This window comes from Agelaius phoeniceus, chromosome 36, assembly GCF_051311805.1.
Source record: "Agelaius phoeniceus isolate bAgePho1 chromosome 36, bAgePho1.hap1, whole genome shotgun sequence".
Lineage (NCBI taxonomy): Eukaryota > Metazoa > Chordata > Aves > Passeriformes > Icteridae > Agelaius > Agelaius phoeniceus.
The window spans coordinates 2,238,286-2,254,735 of NC_135300.1; the positions used below are offsets into that span (position 1 = coordinate 2,238,286).

At 55.3% G+C, this 16,450-nt stretch overlaps 1 protein-coding gene across 1 annotated transcript in view; it reads right to left on the reverse strand.

Annotated features, from left to right (window-relative positions):
* Positions 1 to 8,314, reverse strand: part of DLG4 (discs large MAGUK scaffold protein 4) — a 44,852-nt gene extending 36,538 nt beyond the window's left edge. The window contains 1 exon segment of the mRNA XM_077192910.1: positions 8,180 to 8,314. Within this exon segment, the coding sequence (XP_077049025.1) occupies positions 8,180 to 8,209 (30 nt within the window). The 5' untranslated portion in view covers positions 8,210 to 8,314.
* Positions 8,315 to 16,450: the final 8,136 nt, after the last annotated feature.

A 16,450-nucleotide genomic window follows, 5' to 3' on the forward strand; every position in this document is an offset into this window, starting at 1 on the left:
GGGGTCCCAGTGCTCCCAGTATGGAACTGGGGGGTCCCAGTATGGAACTGAGGGGGACTGGGAGGGACTGGGGGGGTCCCAGTGCTCCCAGTATGGAACTGGGGGGGTCCCAGTGCTCCCAGTATGGAACTGGGGGGTCCCAGTATGGAACTGGGGGGGTCCCAGTGCTCCCAGTATGGAACTGGGGGGGTCCCAGTGCTCCCAGTATGGAACTGGGGGGGTCCCAGTGCTCCCAGTAAGGTCCTGGAGGGTCCCAGTACAGAACTGGGGGGGTCCCAGTATGGTCCAGCAGTGCTCCCAGTGTTCCCAGTGCTCCCAGTCCCTCCCAGTGCCCCTTCCCAGTCCATCCCAGTTCCTACCAGTGCCCCCTCAGTGCCCCCCAGTGCTCCCAGTCCATCCCAGTCCCCCCAGATCTCATCCCAGTCCCTCCCAGTGCCCCTCCAGTCCTTCCCAGTCCATCCCAGTCCATCCCAGTCCCTCCCAGTGCTCCCAGTCCCCCTAAACCCCATCCCAGTCTCCCCAAAACCTCTCCCAGTCCATCCCAGTCCATCCCAGTCCCTCTCCCAGTCCCCCTAAACCCCATCCCAGTCTCCCCAGATCCCCTCCCAGTCCATCCAGTCCATCCCAGTCCCCCCCAGTCCATCCCAGTCTCCCCAAGTCCCGTCCCAGTCCATCCCAGTCCATCCCAGTCCATCCCAGTCTCCCCAAAACCTCTCCCAGTCCATCCCAGTCCATCCAGTCTATCCCAGTCTCTCCTAAACCTCTCCCAGTCCATCCCAGTCCATCCCAGTCCCTCTCCCAGTGCTCCCAATCCCCCTAAACCCCATCCCAGTCTCCCAGATCCCCTCCCAGTCCATCCCAGTCCCCCCCCAGTCCATCCAGTCCATCCCAGTCTCCCCAAATCCCCTCCCAGTCCATCCCAGTCCATCCCAGTCCCCCTAAACCCCATCCCAGTCTCCCAAATCCCCTCCCAGTCCATCCCAGTCCATCCCAGTCTCCCCAGATCCCCTCCCAATCCATCCCAGTCCATCCCAGTCCCCTCCCAGTCCATCCCAGTCTCCCCAAAACCTCTCCCAGTCCCCCCCAGTCCATCCCAGTCTCCCCAGATCCCCTCCCAGTCCCCCCCAGTCCATCCCAGTCTCCCCAAATCCCCTCCCAGTCCATCCCAGTCCCTCCCAGTCCATCCCAGTGCCCCCCAGTGGGTCCCACCTTGCAGCCGAAGGCCAGCGAGAGGCTCCGGTCCCTCCAGACCAGGCGGCACTGGCAGAGCAGCGGCGAGAAACACCCGGGACCCCCCCCCCGGGACCCCCCCGCGCATCCCGGGACCCCCCCCGGGCCCCTCCCGGTCACCGGGACCCCCCCCGGTCCCGGGACCCCCGCAGCCAACGGGGCCGGGGCCGTTCCCGCCATCGGGACCCCCCCCGGGACCCCCCCCCAAACCCCACCGGGCACCGGGACCCCCCCTCCCCTCCCCCCCCCCACCTGCTCCGGGATTCCCCTCCCCCCCCAACCCCGGAGGCTCCTCCGGGATTAACGGGGATTAACGGGAGGGGGAGGGGATAAAGGGGTGGGGGAGGGGCTTGGGGGGGTGTAAGGCCCCTCCGGAAGCCCCAAATCCCCCCCCCGGGACCCCCGGAATCTTCCCGGGATCCCCAAAATTCCACCGGGACCCCCCCAAAATACCCCCAGGAGCACCGGGATCATAGAGGAGACCTCCGAGAGGGACAGAGACCCCCAAACCATAGAGAGGGGAAAGAGAGACCCCCGGGACCTCCAGGGTCATAGAGAGGGGGACAGAGAGACCCCCAAACCATAGAGAGACGGAAAGAGAGACCCCCGGGACCTCCACGGTCATAGAGAGGGGGACAGAGAGACCCCCAAACCATAGAGAGGGGGAAAGAGAGACCCCCCGGGACCTCCACGGTCATAGAGAGGGGGACAGAGAGACCCCCAAATCATAGAGAGGGGGACAGAGAGACCCCCCGGGACCTCCAGGGTCATAGAGAGACCCCCAGGAGGGACAGAGAGACCCCTGAGACCAAGGAGAGGAGCACCAGGACCCCCAAACGACCCCCAGGACCCCCCCAAAAGCATCAGGAAGGGCCCAGAGAGACCCCAAAAATCACAGAGGGAGCACCAGGACCCCCAGGACCTCCAGGGTCACAGAGAGGGGGACAGAGAGACCCCAAACCATCGAGAGCGGCACAGAGAGACCCCCCAGGACCATCGAGAGCAGCACCAGGGCCTCCAAACGAACCCCAGGACGCCCCTCAAAACCCCCTGAGAGGCCCCCACAGGAGCCCCCAAAAACACAGCCAGGAACCCCGGGCACCCCAAAAACCACAGAGACCCTCAGGAGCCCCTTAGGAGCCTCAAGAGGGGCCTCAGGAGCCACAAAACCACCGAGAAAAGGCCCAAAAAGCCGCCCAGGACCCCCAAAAGGGGCCTCGGGCACCCCAAAACCACAGAAACTCCCAGGACCCCTTCAGGACACCAAAGTGGGGCCTCAGGACCCCCAAAACCACCGAGAAAATTCCTAAAATGGCCCCCAGGACCCCCAAGAGGGGCCTCGGGACCCCCTAACCCCCCCCCTCACCCCGTACCTGTCCTTGCTTGACCCCTCCGAGCCCCCGTGCCCGCCCTTTTGGAAGCCCCGCCCCTTTCCCCTCACGCAAACCCCGCCCCCTCGCCGTCTCCACGGCAACGCGCGCCACCCCGCGGTCACGTGGGAGGGGCTGAGTAGGCGGGGCCTCCGCTTTTGGCGCGGCGTTGCCGTGGCAACCAGCGCGGGAAGGCGTTGCCGGGGCAACGGGGGGAGGAGGGGGCGTGGCCTGGTTGCCGCGGGAACGGCAGGAAAAGGGGGCGGGGCTTGGTTGCCGTGGCAACGGCGTGGGAATGGCGGGAGGGGGAATTTGGGGAGATTTTGGGGAAAACTTGGGGCAAATTTGGGGCGAATTTGAGGCGATTTGGGGCAAATTTAGGAATTCCTGAGGGGAAGTCGGGGTTGGAAGGAGGAATGAGGGTGGGGGGTGGAATTTTGGGGGGGTTTCAGGTGGATTTTGGGAGGATTTTGGGAGATTTTGGGGCCGATTTTGGAGGAGTTCCGGCAGCTCTGGGGAGGGCCGGGCCAATCCTGAGGGGATTTTGGGGGAATTCAGGGAATTTTGGGTTTTAGGGGAATTTCTGAGGGAATTCGGATGAATTTTCGGGGGTTCAAGGTGAAATTTTGGGGTTTTCAGGTGAATCTTTTGGGTTTTAGCTGAATTTTGGGGGAATTCAGGGGAATTTTTGGGGGTTTTAAGGCGAATTTTGAGGGAATTCAGGGGAATTTTTGAAGGTTTTCAGGTGAATTTTTGGGAAGTTCAGGTGAATTTTTGGGGTTTAAGGTGAATTTTGGGGGTTTTCAGATGAATTTTGGGTTTTCGGGTGAACTTTTGGGGATTTGGGTGAATTTTGGGGATTTCAGGTGAATTTTGCGGGTTTAGGATGAATTTTTGAGGGTTTTCGGGTGAATTTTGTGATTTTCAGGTGATTTTTTGGAATTCAGGCACATTTGGGGGATTTGGGTCAATTTTGAGGCTTTAGGGCCAATATTGGGGATTTTAGGGCCAATTTTTGGGGTTTTTAGGGCAGATTCTGGGAATTTCGGGGTCAATTTTAGGGATTTGGGGAAATTTGGGTGATTTTGGGGGAGTTTAGGGCCAAGTTTAGGGGATTTCGGGGCTTTCTGGGCTGATTTTGGGCCAATTTAGGGAGATTTAGGGGCCGATTTTGGGGCATTTTTGGGGCCGATTTTGGGGCATTTTTGGGGCCGATTTTGGGTTTCAGGGCAGATTTTGAGGGATTTGGGGGAGTTCAGGGCTGATTTTGGGGTTTTAAGGTCGATTTTGGGGTTTTAGGGTCGATTTTGGGGGTTTAGGGCCAATTTCACGGGATTTAGGTGCAATTTTGGGGTTTTAGGGCCAATTTTGTGGTTAAAGGGCAAATTTTAGGGTTTTAGGCTCCATTTCGGAGCTTTTGGGGCCAATTTTTGGGGTTTTAGGGCTGATTTTGGGGGTTAACGTCAGATTTGGGGGGTTTGGGGTTTTTAGGGCCAATTTTAGGGTATTTGGGGCTGATTTTGTGGGGTTTGGGGGTTTTAGGCCAATTTTGAGGCGTTTTAGGGCAAATTTTGGAGGCTTTAGGGCCGATTTTTTGGGATTTGGGGGTTTCAGGGCTGTTTTGGGGTTTCGGGCCAATTCTGGGGGATTTGGGGGATTTTAGGGCAAATTTCGGGGGATTTTGGGAGTTTCAGGGCCGATTTTGGGGTATTTGGGGCTGATTTTGTGGGATTTTGGGGTTTTAGGGTTGTTTTGTGGGATTTGGGGGTTTTAGGGCCGATTTGGGGCATTTTGTGGGGTTTAAGAGCCGGGTTTAGGGGATTTGGGGGATTTTTAGGGCTAATTCTGGGATTTTAAGGTCGGTTTTGTGGGATTTGGGGGTTTTAGGTCCAGTTTGGGGAGATTTGGGGAATTTTAGGGTCGGTTTTAGGGGATTTGGGGTTTTAGGGACGGTTTGGGGGCATTTTCGGGGTTTTGGGGCATTTTCGGGTTTTTAGGGCCGATTTTGGGGCATTTTGGGCTTTCAGGGCCCATTTGGGGGCATTTTCGGGATTTTTAGGGCAGATTTTGGGGTTTTAGGGTCGGTTTTGGGGGAAAATTTGTGGCTATTTATGGCCGATTTTGGGATTTTGGAGATTTTGGGGGTTTTAGGGCTGATTTTGGAGAATTTGGGGCCTTTTAGGGTCGGTTTTTTAGGATTTACGGGGTTTAGGTCCAGTTTGGGAGGGTTTGGGGTTTTAGGGTCCAATTTTGGGCATTTGAGGGGTTCAGGGCCCATTTGGGGCAATTTGGGGAATTTTTAGGGCGGATTTGGGGGTTTAGGGATGGTTTGGGGGGGATTTGGGGCCAATTTGAGGGGATTTGGGGGTTTTAGGGTCGGTTTTGTGGAATTTTGGGGTTTTCTGGCCAATTTTGGAAATTTGAGGCTTTTAGTGCGGTTTTGGGGCATTTTGAGGCTTTTTAGGGCGGATTTTTGGGGTTTTCTGGCTGATTTTGTGGAATTTTGGGGTTTTATGGCAAATTTTGGGGATTTGAGGGTTTTAGGTTCGGTTTTGGGGGATTTGAGGGTTTTGGTGCCGGTTTTGGGGCATTTTGAGGGGTTTTAGGGCAGATTTTTGGGGTTTTCTGGCTGGTTTTGTGGAATTTTGGGGTTTTATGGCAAATTTTGGGGGATTTGAGGGTTTTAGGTTCGGTTTTGGGGATTTGGGGCTTTTAGGGTCGGTTTTGAGCATTTTGAGGCTTTTTAGGGCGGATTTTTGGGGTTTTCTGGCCGATTTTGTAGAATTTTGGGGTTTTATGGCCGATTTTGGGGAATTTCAGGGTTTTAGGTTCAGTTTTGGGGGATTTGAGGCTTTTAGTGCCGGTTTTGGGGCATTTTGAGGGGTTTTAGGGTGGATTTTGGGGGTTTTGTGGCCGGTTTTGTGGAATTTTGGGGTTTATGGCCGATTTTGGGGGATTTGAGGGTTTTAGGTTTGGTTTTGGGGGATTTGAGGGTTTTGGTGCCGGTTTTGGGGCATTTTGAGGCTTTTTAGGGCGGATTTTTGGGGTTTTCTGGCTGATTTTGTGGAATTTTGGGGTTTTATGGCAAATTTTGGGGGATTTGGGGGTTTCAGGGTCAGATTTGGGGAATTTGAGGCTTTTAGGGCCGGTTTTGGGGCATTTTGAGTCTTTTTAGGGCAGATTTTGGGGTTTATGGTCGATTTTGTGGAATTTTGGGGTTTCCTGGCCAATTTTGGGGGATTTCAGGGTTTTAGGTTCGGTTTTGGGGGATTTGAGGCTTTTAGGGTCGGTTTTGGGGCATTTTGAGGCTTTTTAGGGCGGATTTTTGGGGTTTTCTGGCCGATTTTGGGGGATTTGAAGCTTTTTAGGGCAGAATTTTGGGGTTTCCTGGCCGATTTTGGGGGATTTGAGGGTTTCAGTGCCGGTTTTGGGGCATTTTGGGGTTTTTCGGGGCGGATTTTTGGGGGTTTCATGCAGGATTTTGGGAACCCCCCCCCCCTTCCCCTTCCCCTTTCCCTTCCCCTCCCCTCCCCCGCCCCCACGTGCGCTGTCCCCTCCCCCGCGCGTTGCCATGGAAACGCCGCGGCCGCCACGTGGTGACACCCCCGAGATTTGGGGGGACACCGCCCCTCCCCCACCCCCAAAAAAACCCAAAATCCCCCCAAAAACCCCCCCAAAAAACCCCAAAAAACCCAAAATACCCCCCCAAAAACCCCCCCAAAAAAACCCCAAAAAACCCCAAAATCCCCCCCCAAAAAACCCCCAAAATCCCCCCCAAAAACCCCCCCCAAAAAAACCCAAAAAAACCCCAAAATCCCCCCCCCAAAAACCCCAAAAATCCCCCCCAAAAAATCCAAAATCCCCCCCCAAAAAACCCCAAAATCCCCCCCCAAATCCACAGCGAGGCCTCGGAGGGGTCGAGACCCAAAATTCCTCCCCATAAACCCCAAAAATCTGCCCCAAAACCACCTCGGAACCCCCTAAAATGCCCCAAATCGCCCCAAAATCTCTCCCGGATCCACCCCCACCCCCCCAAAATCTCAACGGAGACCCCCAAGAGCCCCAAAATCCTCTCAGGAAACCCCAAAATCCCCTCAGAACCCCCAAAATCCCCTCAGGACCCCCAAAATCCCCTCAGAAAACCCAAAATCCCCTCAGAAAACCCCAATATCCCTCAGAAAACCCCAAAATCCCCTCAGGACCCCCAAAATCCCCTCAGAAAACCCAAAATCCCCTTGGAGCCCCCAAATCCCCCTCAAAGCCCCCAAAATGCCCCAAATCCGCCCCAAAATCCCCTCGGCCCCCCCCCAAAATCCCCCCAAGAGCCCCAAAATCCCCCTCAGGACCCCCCAATTCCCCCTCAAAACCTCCTCGGAGCCCCCAAATCCCCCCCAAAATGCCCAAATCCTCCCCAAAATGCCCCAAAATCGCCCCCAAGCCCTTCCAGACCCCCCCCAATCTTTCCAGAGCCCCCCAAAATCTCCCAGGAGCCCCAAAATCCCCCCAAAATGCCCCAAATCCCCCCAAAATGCCCCAAAATCGCCCCCAAACCCTTCCAGACCCCCCCAAATCTTTCCTGAGCCCCTCCAAGAGCCCCCAAATCCCCCCCAATCCCCTCCAGGACCCCCCAAAATCCCCCCCAGGACCCCCCCAAAGTCTCCGGAGCTGCTCAGGACCCCCCAAAATCCCCCCAAGAGCCCAAATTTACCCCCAAACCCCCCAAATGCCCCTCAGGACCCCCCAAATCCCCCTCAGGACCCCCAAAATCTCCCCAAGAGCCCCAAATCCTCTCCCCAAGAGACCCAAATTTACCCCCAAGAACCCCAAAATCCCCTCAGGACCCCCAAATGCCCTCAGGACCCCCCAAAATCTCCCCCAAAACCCCCTAAAATCCCCTCAGGACCCCCCAAATGCCCCCCAGGACCCCCCAAAATCCCCCCAAGAGCCCCAAATTTACCCCCAAGAGCCCCAAATCCCCTCCCCAAAAGCCCCAAATTTACCCTCAGGACCCCCCAAAATCCCCCCAAGAGCCCCCAAAATCTCCCCAAGAGCCCCAAAATCCCCCTCAGGAACCCCAAAATCCCCCCAGGACCCCCAAAATCTCCCCAAGAGCCCCAAATCTCCCCCTCAGGACCCCCCAAAATCCCCCTAAGAGCCCCAAATCTCCCCCTCAGGAACCCCAAAATCCCCTCAGGACCCCCCAAATCCCCCTTTAAACCCCCCAAAATCCCCTCAGAACCCCCCAAATGCCCCCCAGGACCTCCCGGATCCCCCCCAGGACCCCCCAAATGGCCCCCAGGACCCCCCAAAATCCCCCAAGAGCCCCAAAATCCCCCTCAGGAACCCCAAAATCCCCCCCAGGACCCCCCAAAATCTCCCCAAGAGCCCCAAATCTCCCCCTCAGGACCCCCCAAAATCCCCCCAAGAGCCCCCAAATCCCCCTCTAAACCCCCCCAAAACGCCCCCAAATTCCCCCAAATCCCCCCAAAACCGCCCCCGCTCCCCCCCCCAGCCCCCGCGGCGCTCTCGGGTGAATCCCGGGGCGGTTTTGGGGTGAATCCGGGCGGTTTTGGGGGTACCTTGGTGGTGACGATGCACAAACAATCCATGGCGGCCGCTCATGGGCCGGGGGGGCCCGCGGGAGGAGGAGGAGGAGGAGGAGGAGGATGGGGGGGGGGGGGGAGGAAGGCTCCGGGAAGAGGAGGAGGAGGAGGGAAAAATATAAAAAAAAAAGGGGGGGGTGAGGATGAGGAGGATGGAGAGGATGAAGGGATGAAGGCCGCGAGGATGAGGAGATGGGGGGGGGTGAAGGGATGAAGGCTCCGGAGGAGGGGAGGGGGGGATGAAGGCCCTGGAGGAAGAGGAGGAGGAAGAGGAGGATGGGGGGGGTGAAGGGATGAAGGCTCGGGATGAGGAAGATGAAGGGGAAAGGGTGGGGGGAGAGGAAGAGGAAGAGGATGGAGAGGATGAATGGAGAGGATGAAGGCTCGAGAGGAGGAGGAGGAGGAGGATGGAGGAGCGGGAGGAAGAGGATGGAGAGGATGCAGGGATGAGGCTCCGGGAAGAGGAGGAGGAGGAAGGGAGGGGGGGGGATGAAGGACCAGGATGGAGGAGGAGGATGAGGATGGAGGGGATGAAGGGATGAAGGCTCGGGAGGATGAGGAGGATGAGGATGGAGGGGATGAAGGAGCGGGAGGAGGATGAGGATGGAGGGGATGAGGGGATGAAGGCTCGGGGGGTGGGGGGGGAGGAGGATGAAGAGGAGGAGGAGGAGGAGGAGGAGGAGGAGGATGGAGGGGATGAAGATCTGGGGGGGAGGAGGAGGAGGAGGAGGAGGAAGAGGAGGAGGAGGAGGAGGAGGAGGAAGATGCGGCAGCGGGAAGGGAGGAAGAGCGGGAGGAGGAGGAGGAGGAGGAGGAGCGGGAGGAGGAGGAAGGCCCGGGGGGAGGGACCAGGGGAGGAGGAGGAGGAGGAGGAGCGGGAGGAAGGCCCGGGAAGAGGAGGAGGAGGAGGAAGAGGAAGAGAGCGAGGGGATGAAGGAGGGAGGAAGAAGAGGAGGAGGATGAAGATGATGAAGATGATGAAGATGAAGATGAAGGAGCCCCCCGGGGGTGGGGGGGGGGGGGGGGAGGAAGAGGAGGAGCAGCGCGAGGAGGAGGAGGAGGAGGAGGAGGAAGGAAAAGCGGGAGGAAGGCTCGGATGAGGAGGAGGAGGATGAAGATGAAGATGATGAAGATGATGAAGATGATGAAGATGATGAAGATGATGATGAAGATGAAGGAGCGGCGATGCGGGGCCGAGAGGATGAGGATGGAGCCCGGGCTGGGGATGAAGGCTCAGGAGGAAGAGGAGGAGGAGGAAGGTGAAGATGAAGGCTCGGGAGGATGAGGATGGCGCCGGGGCTCGGGGGATGAAGGCTCGGGAGGAAGAGGAGGAAGAGGAAGGAAAAGCGGGAGGAAGGCTCGGGAAGAGGAAGAGGAGGAGGAGGAAGAGGAGGAAGGTGAAGATGAAGGCTCGGGAGGAAGAGGAAGGTGAGGGAAAAGCGGGAGGAAGGCTCGGGAAGAGGAAGAGGAGGAGGAGGATGAGGAGGAAGGTGAAGATGAAGGCTCGGGAGGAAGAGGATGGCGCCGGCAGGGGATGAAGGCTCGGGATGAGGAGGATGAAGATGATGAAGATGATGAAGATGAAGATGAAGATGAAGGCTCGCGAGGATGAGGATGGCGCCGGAGCGGGCGGGGGGGGAGGGGATGAAGGCTCCCGAGGGAGGAATTTGGGATTTTTTTTGGGTGGGGGTGGAAAATTTCGGGATTTTGGGGCTTTTTGGGCTGAAATTTTTGGGGTTTTTTTTTTTTTGGAGGGGGAAATTCGGGATTTTGGGGCGAATTTTGGGAATTTTGGGGGATTTTGGGGAGGGGCCAAAGGAAGGGGGAGGGGCTTGGGATTTTAGGGGGGGGATTTTGGGATGAATTTGGGGGAATTTGGGGTTTTTGGGTGGATTTTGGTTTTTTTCTGTATTTTTGTGGAGATTTTGGGTGGATTTGGGGATTTTGGGATGAATTTGGGGGTTTTTGGGTGGATTTCGGTTTTTTTCAGTATTTTTGGGGGAGATTTTGGGTGATTTGGGGATTTTGGGGTTTTTTTAATGGGGATTTTGGGGTTTTTCTGTGGGGTTTTTTTTTGGTGATTTTTGGGTGATTTTGGTGTTTTTTAATGGGGATTTTTGGGGGGTTTTGGGGTGGATTTTGGTTTTTTTTTTGTATTTTTGGGGGGATTTTGGGGATTTGGGGTTTTTTAATGGGGATTTTTTGGGGTGGATTTTTGGTTTTTTTGGGGGGGATTTGGGGTGGATTTTGGCTTTTTTTGTGGTTCATTTTTGTGATTTTTGGGTGAATTTGGGGTTTTTTAATGGGATTTTTTGGGTTTTTGGGGTGGATTTTGGGTTTTTTTATCATTTTTTGGGAGGGATTTTTGGGTGGATTTTGGGGTTTTATTGTGGTTTTTTTATGATTTTTGGGTGAATTTGGGGGATTTGTTTTTTTTTTTTAATGGGAATTTTTTCTTTTTCTTTGGGTGGATTTTGGTTTTTTTTATCATTTTTTGGGCGGATTTTGAGGGGTTTTTTGGGTGGATTTGGGGGGGATTTTTCCAGGTATTTTTGGGGGGGGGGTTTGGGGTGGATTTCGGGGCTTTGGAAGTTTTGGGATTTTTGGGGGAATTTGGGCGTTTTTGGGTTACCCTGGCGTGGGGGGAGGGGCCGCTCACGGAGGCCTCGTAGCTCTCCTGGATGTCTGGGGGGGGAGGGGAAAAATGGGGTCAGACCCCCAAAATTGCCCCCAAAATTCCCCCAAAATTCCCCCAAAATCCCCACCAAAATCCCCCCAAAATCCCCACCAAAATTCCCCCAAAATCCCCCCAAAATGCCCAAAATTCCCCCCAAAATTCCCCCAAAATTCCCCCAAAATGCCCCAAAAATGCCCCAAAATTCCCCCAAAATCCCCCCAAAATTCCCCCCAAAATTCCCCCAAAATTCCCCCAAAATGCCCCAAAATTGCCCCCAAAATGCCCCCCAAAATGCCCCAAAATGCCCCAAAATTCCCCCAAAATTCCCCAAAATTGCCCCCAAAATCCCCCCCTAAAATGCCCCAAAATTCCCCCCAAAATGCCGCAAAATTCCCCCAAAATTCCCCCAAAATGCTCCAAAATTGCCCCCAAAATTCCCCCAAAATTCCCCAAAATTCCCCCCACAATTCCCCAAAATTCCCCCAAAATTCCCCAAAATCCCCCCAAAATTCCCCCCAAAATGCCCCAAAATTGCCCCAAAATCTCCCCAAAATCCCCCCTCAAAATCCCCAAAATGCCCCCCAAAATTCCCCAAAATTCCCCCCAAATTTCCCCCCAAATTTCCCCCCAAAATTCCCCCAAAATGCCCCCAAAATTCCCCCAAAATCCCCCCCAAAATGCCCCAAAATTCCCCCCACAATCCCCCCAAAATGCCCCAAAATCCCCCCAAAATTCCCCCCAAATTTCCCCCCAAAATCCCCCCAAAATTCCCCCCCAAAATTCCCCCAAATCCCCCCAAAATTCCCCCAAAATGCCCCAAAATTGCCCCCCAAAATGCCCCCCAAAATGCCCAAAATGCCCCAAAATTCCCCCAAAATTCCCCCCAAAATTGCCCCCCAAATTGCCCCCAAAATTCCCCCAAAATTCCCCAAAATTCCCCCAAAATTCCCCCAAAATGCTGCAAAATTCCCCGAAAATTCCCCCAAAATGCCCCAAAATCCCCCCAAAATCCCCCCAAAATTCCCCCCAAAATCCCCCCCAAATCCCCCCAAAATTCCACCAAAATCCCCCTAAAAATTCCCCAAAATCCCCCAAAACCCCATTTTTTCCCCCAAAATCCCCAAAATCCCCATTTTTTCCCCCGAATTTTCCCAAAATCCCATTTTTTCCCCCCAAATCCCCTCGTACCAAGCAGGGCCTGGAACAGGGGCCTCTGCAGGACCCCCAAAACCCCCACAGGAGCCCCAAAATCCCAATTTTCTTGCCCAAAATCCCATTTTTGCCCCCCAAAATCCCATTTTTTCCCAAAAATCCAAATTTTTCCCCGAATTTTTCCCAAATCCCCGTTTTTCACCCCAAATCCCCTCAGTACCCAAGCAGGGCCTGGAACAGGGGCCTCTGCAGAACCCCCAAAATCCCACAGGAGCCCCCAAAATCCCAATTTTTTCCCCCAAAATCCAAATTTTTTGCCCAAAATCCAAATTTTTCCCCGAATTTTCCCAAAATCCCCGTTTTTCACCCCAAATCCCCCTCAGTACCAAGCAGGGCCTGGAACAGGGGCCTCTGCAGGAGCCCCCAAACCCCCACAGGAGCCCCCCAAAATCCCCTCGAACTCCCCCCAAAATCCAAATTTTTTGCCCAAAATCCCCCAAAATCCCAATTTTTCCCCCGAATTTCCCAAAATCCCATTTTTTCCCCCCAAATCCCTCGTACCAAGCAGGGCCTGGAACAGGGGGCTCTGCAGAACCCCAAAACCCCACAGGAGCCCCCAAAATCCCAATTTTCTTGCCCAAAATCCCATTTTGCCCCCAAAATCCCCATTTTTTCCCCAAAAATCCAAATTTTTCCCCGAATTTTCCCCAAATCCCATTTTCACCCCAAATCCCCTCATACCGAGCAGGGCCTGGAACAGGGGGCTCTGCAGAACCCCACAGGAGCCCCCAAAATCCCCCTCAAACTCCCCCCAAAATCCCAATTTTTCCCTCAAAACCCCCCAAAATCCCCATTTTGTCACCCAAAATCCCGTTTTTTCCCAATTTTCCCAAAATCCCCATTTTTCACCCCAAATCCCCTCATACCGAGCAGGGCCTGGACCAGGGGCCTCTGCAGAACCCCCAAAATCCCCACAGGAGCCCCAAAATCCCCATTTTTTCCCCCCAAATCCCCAATTTTCTTGCCCAAAACCCATTTTTTCCTCCAAAACCTCCAAAATCCCATTTTTTCCCCCGAATTTTCCCAAATCCCCGTTTTTCACCCCAAATCCCCTCAGTACCAAGCAGGGCCTGGACCAGGGGCCTCTGCAGAACCCCCCAAAATCCCCACAGGAGCCCCCCAAAATCCCAATTTTTCCCCCACAATCCCAAATTTTTTGCCCAAAATCCCCCAAAATCCCAATTTTTCCCCAAAGTTGCCCAAAATCCCCATTTTTCACCCCAAATCCCCTCATACCAAGCAGGGCCTGGATCAGGGGCCTCTGCAGGACCCCCAAAATCCCCACAGGAGCCCCCCAAAATCCCCACATTTTCCCCCAAAACCCCCCAAAATCCCCCAAAATCCCCAATTTTCATGCCCAAAATCCCCCAAAAATCCAATTTTTCCCCCGAATTTTCCCAAAATCCCATTTTTCACCCCAAATCCCCTCATACCGAGCAGGGCCTGGACCAGGGGCCTCTGCAGAACCCCCAAAATCCCCACAGGAGCCCCCCCAAAATCCCAATTTTCCCCCAAAATCCCCCCAAAATCCAAATTTTTTCCCTCAAAATCCCCTCAAAATTCCAAACTTTTCCCCCAAAATTGCCCAAAATCCCCATTTTTGGCCCCAAATCCCCTCAGTACCAAGCAGGGCCTGGAACAGGGGCCTCTGCAGAACCCCCAAAAACCCCACAGGACCCCCCCCAAAATCCCAATTTTTCGCCCCAAAATCCAAATTTTTTCCCCCAAAACCCCCAAAATCCCAAATTTTTCCCCCATTTTTCCCCCGAATTTTCCCAAAATCCCCATTTTTGGCCCCAAATCCCCTCAGTACCGAGCAGGGCCTGGAACAGGGGCCTCTGCAGAACCCCCAAAACCCCCACAGCACCCCCCAAAATCCCCACATTTTCCCCCAAAACCCCCCAAAATCCCCAATTTTCATGCCCAAAATCCCCATTTTTTCCCCAAAAATCCAAATTTTTCCCCCGAATTTTCCCAAAATCCCCATTTTTCACCCCAAATCCCCCTCATACCGAGCAGGGCCTGGAACAGGGGCCTCTGCAGAACCCCCAAAAACCCCACAGCACCCCCCCCCAAAATCCCAATTTTCGCCCCAAAATCCAAATTTTTTTCCCCCAAAACCCCCAAAATCCCAAATTTTTCCCCCAAAATCCCCCGAATTTTCCCAAAATCCCCGTTTTTGGCCCCAAATCCGTGTTTACCGAGCAGGGCCTGGAACAGGGGGCTCTGCAGGACCCCCAGGAGCTGCTGGGCCCGGAGCCGGGGGGGAGCCCCCAGAGCCTCGGCCAGGAGGAGCCGGGGGCCCGAACCTGCGCCCAAAAAACCCAAATGGGACCCCAAAAATGGGGATGGGACCCCAAAATCGGATTGGGGACCCAAAAATGGGGATGGGAACCCAAAAATGGGGATGGGGACCCAAAAATGGGGATGGGACCCCAAAAATCGGGATTGGGACCCAAAAATGGGGATTGGGACCCAAAAATGGGGATGGGAACCCAAAAATGGGGATGGGGACCCAAAAATGGGGATGGGACCCCAAAAATGGGGATTGGGACCCAAAAATGGGGATGGGGACCCCGAAAATGGGGATTGGGACCCCAAAAATGGGAATGGGGACCCAAAAATGAGGTTTGGGACCCCCGAAAATGGGAATGGGACCCCCGGAAATGGGGATGGGGACACAAAAAATCAGGATTGGGACCCCAAAAATCGGGATTGGGACCCCAAAAACGGGGTTGGGACCCCCGAAAAACCCCCGTGACCCCCAAAAATGGGAATGGGGACCCAAAAATGGGGTTTGGGACCCCCGAAAATGGGAATGGGACCCCCGGAAATGGGATGGGGACACCAAAAATCGGGATTTGGACCCCCGGAAATGGGGATGGGACCCCCGGAAATGGGGATGGGACCCCGCAAATCGGGTTTGGGACCCCAAAAAATGGGGATGGGACCCCCGAAAACCCCCAGGGACCCCCGGAAAAGGGTTTGGGACCCCAATAATTGGGTTGGGACCCCAAAAATGGGGATGGGACCCCAAAATCGGGATTGGGACCCCAAAAATGGGGTTTGGGACCCCAAAAATGGGGGTTGGGACCCCCGGAAACCCCCAGGGACCCCCGGAAAAGGGTTTGGGACCCCAAAAACCGAAATGGGACCCCAAAAACGAGAATGGGACCCCAAAAATGGGGAATGGGACCCCCGGAAATGGGGATGGGAGCCCAAAAATCGGGATTGGGACCCCCGGAAATGGGAATGGGACCCCGGAAAAGGGTTTAGGACCCCAAAAATGGGGAGTGGGACCCAAAAATCGGGTTAGGGACCACAAAAAATCGGGATTGGAAACCCCAAAAATCGGCTTTGGGACCCCCGAAAACCCCCAGGGACCCCCGGAAAAGGGTTTGGGACCCCAAAAACCCAAATGGACCCCAAGAAATGGGGATGGGATCCCCAAAATTGCGTTTGGGAACCCCGAAAATGGCGATGGGACCCCAAAAAACCTCCGGGGACCCCCAAAAACCGGGGATGGGACTCCCAAAATTCCACCCAAAGGCCCCCCAAAATTTCCAGAGGAACCCCCCAGGACCCCGCACCCCCAATTTTCGCCCCCCAAAACCCCCCGGGACCCCCAAAAAGGACTCGGGACCCCCCTAAAACCCCCCCAGGGCAGCCAGAACGGGGCCGGATCCCCCCTAAAAATCGCCCAAAATGCCCCAAATCCCCCCCAAAATGCCCCAAATTTCCCCGGGACCCCCCAAAATTCCCCGAGGGACCCCCCAGGACCCCGCACCCCCAATTTTCGCCCCCCAAAACCCCCCGGGACCCCCCAAAAAGGACTCGGGACCCCCTCAAAACCGGCTTGGGACCCCCCCTAAAACCCCCCCAGGGCAGCCAGAACGGGGCCAAACTCCCTAAAATCCCCCAGAAAAATCGCCCAAAACGCCCCAAATTTCATCGGGATCCCCCAAAATTTCCAGAGGGACCCCCCAGGACCCCCCAGGCCCAATTTTCGCCCCCCAAAACCCCCCGGGACCCCCAAAAAGGGCTCAGGACCCCCTCAAAACCGGCTCGGGACCCCCCCTAAAACCCCCCCAGGGCAACCAGAACGGGGCCAAAACTCCCAAAAATCGCCCCCAAAAATCGCCCCAAATTCCATCGGGATCCCCCAAAATTCCCCGAGGGACCCCCCAGGACCCCCCCACCCCAAATTTCTGCCCCCCAAAACCCCCCGGGACCCCAAAAAGAGCTCGGGACCTCCTCAAATCCGGATCGGGACCCCCCTAAAACCCCCCCAGGGCAGCCAGAACGGGGCCAAAACTCCCAAAAATCGCCCCCAAAATGCCCCAAAACCCCCCCCAAAA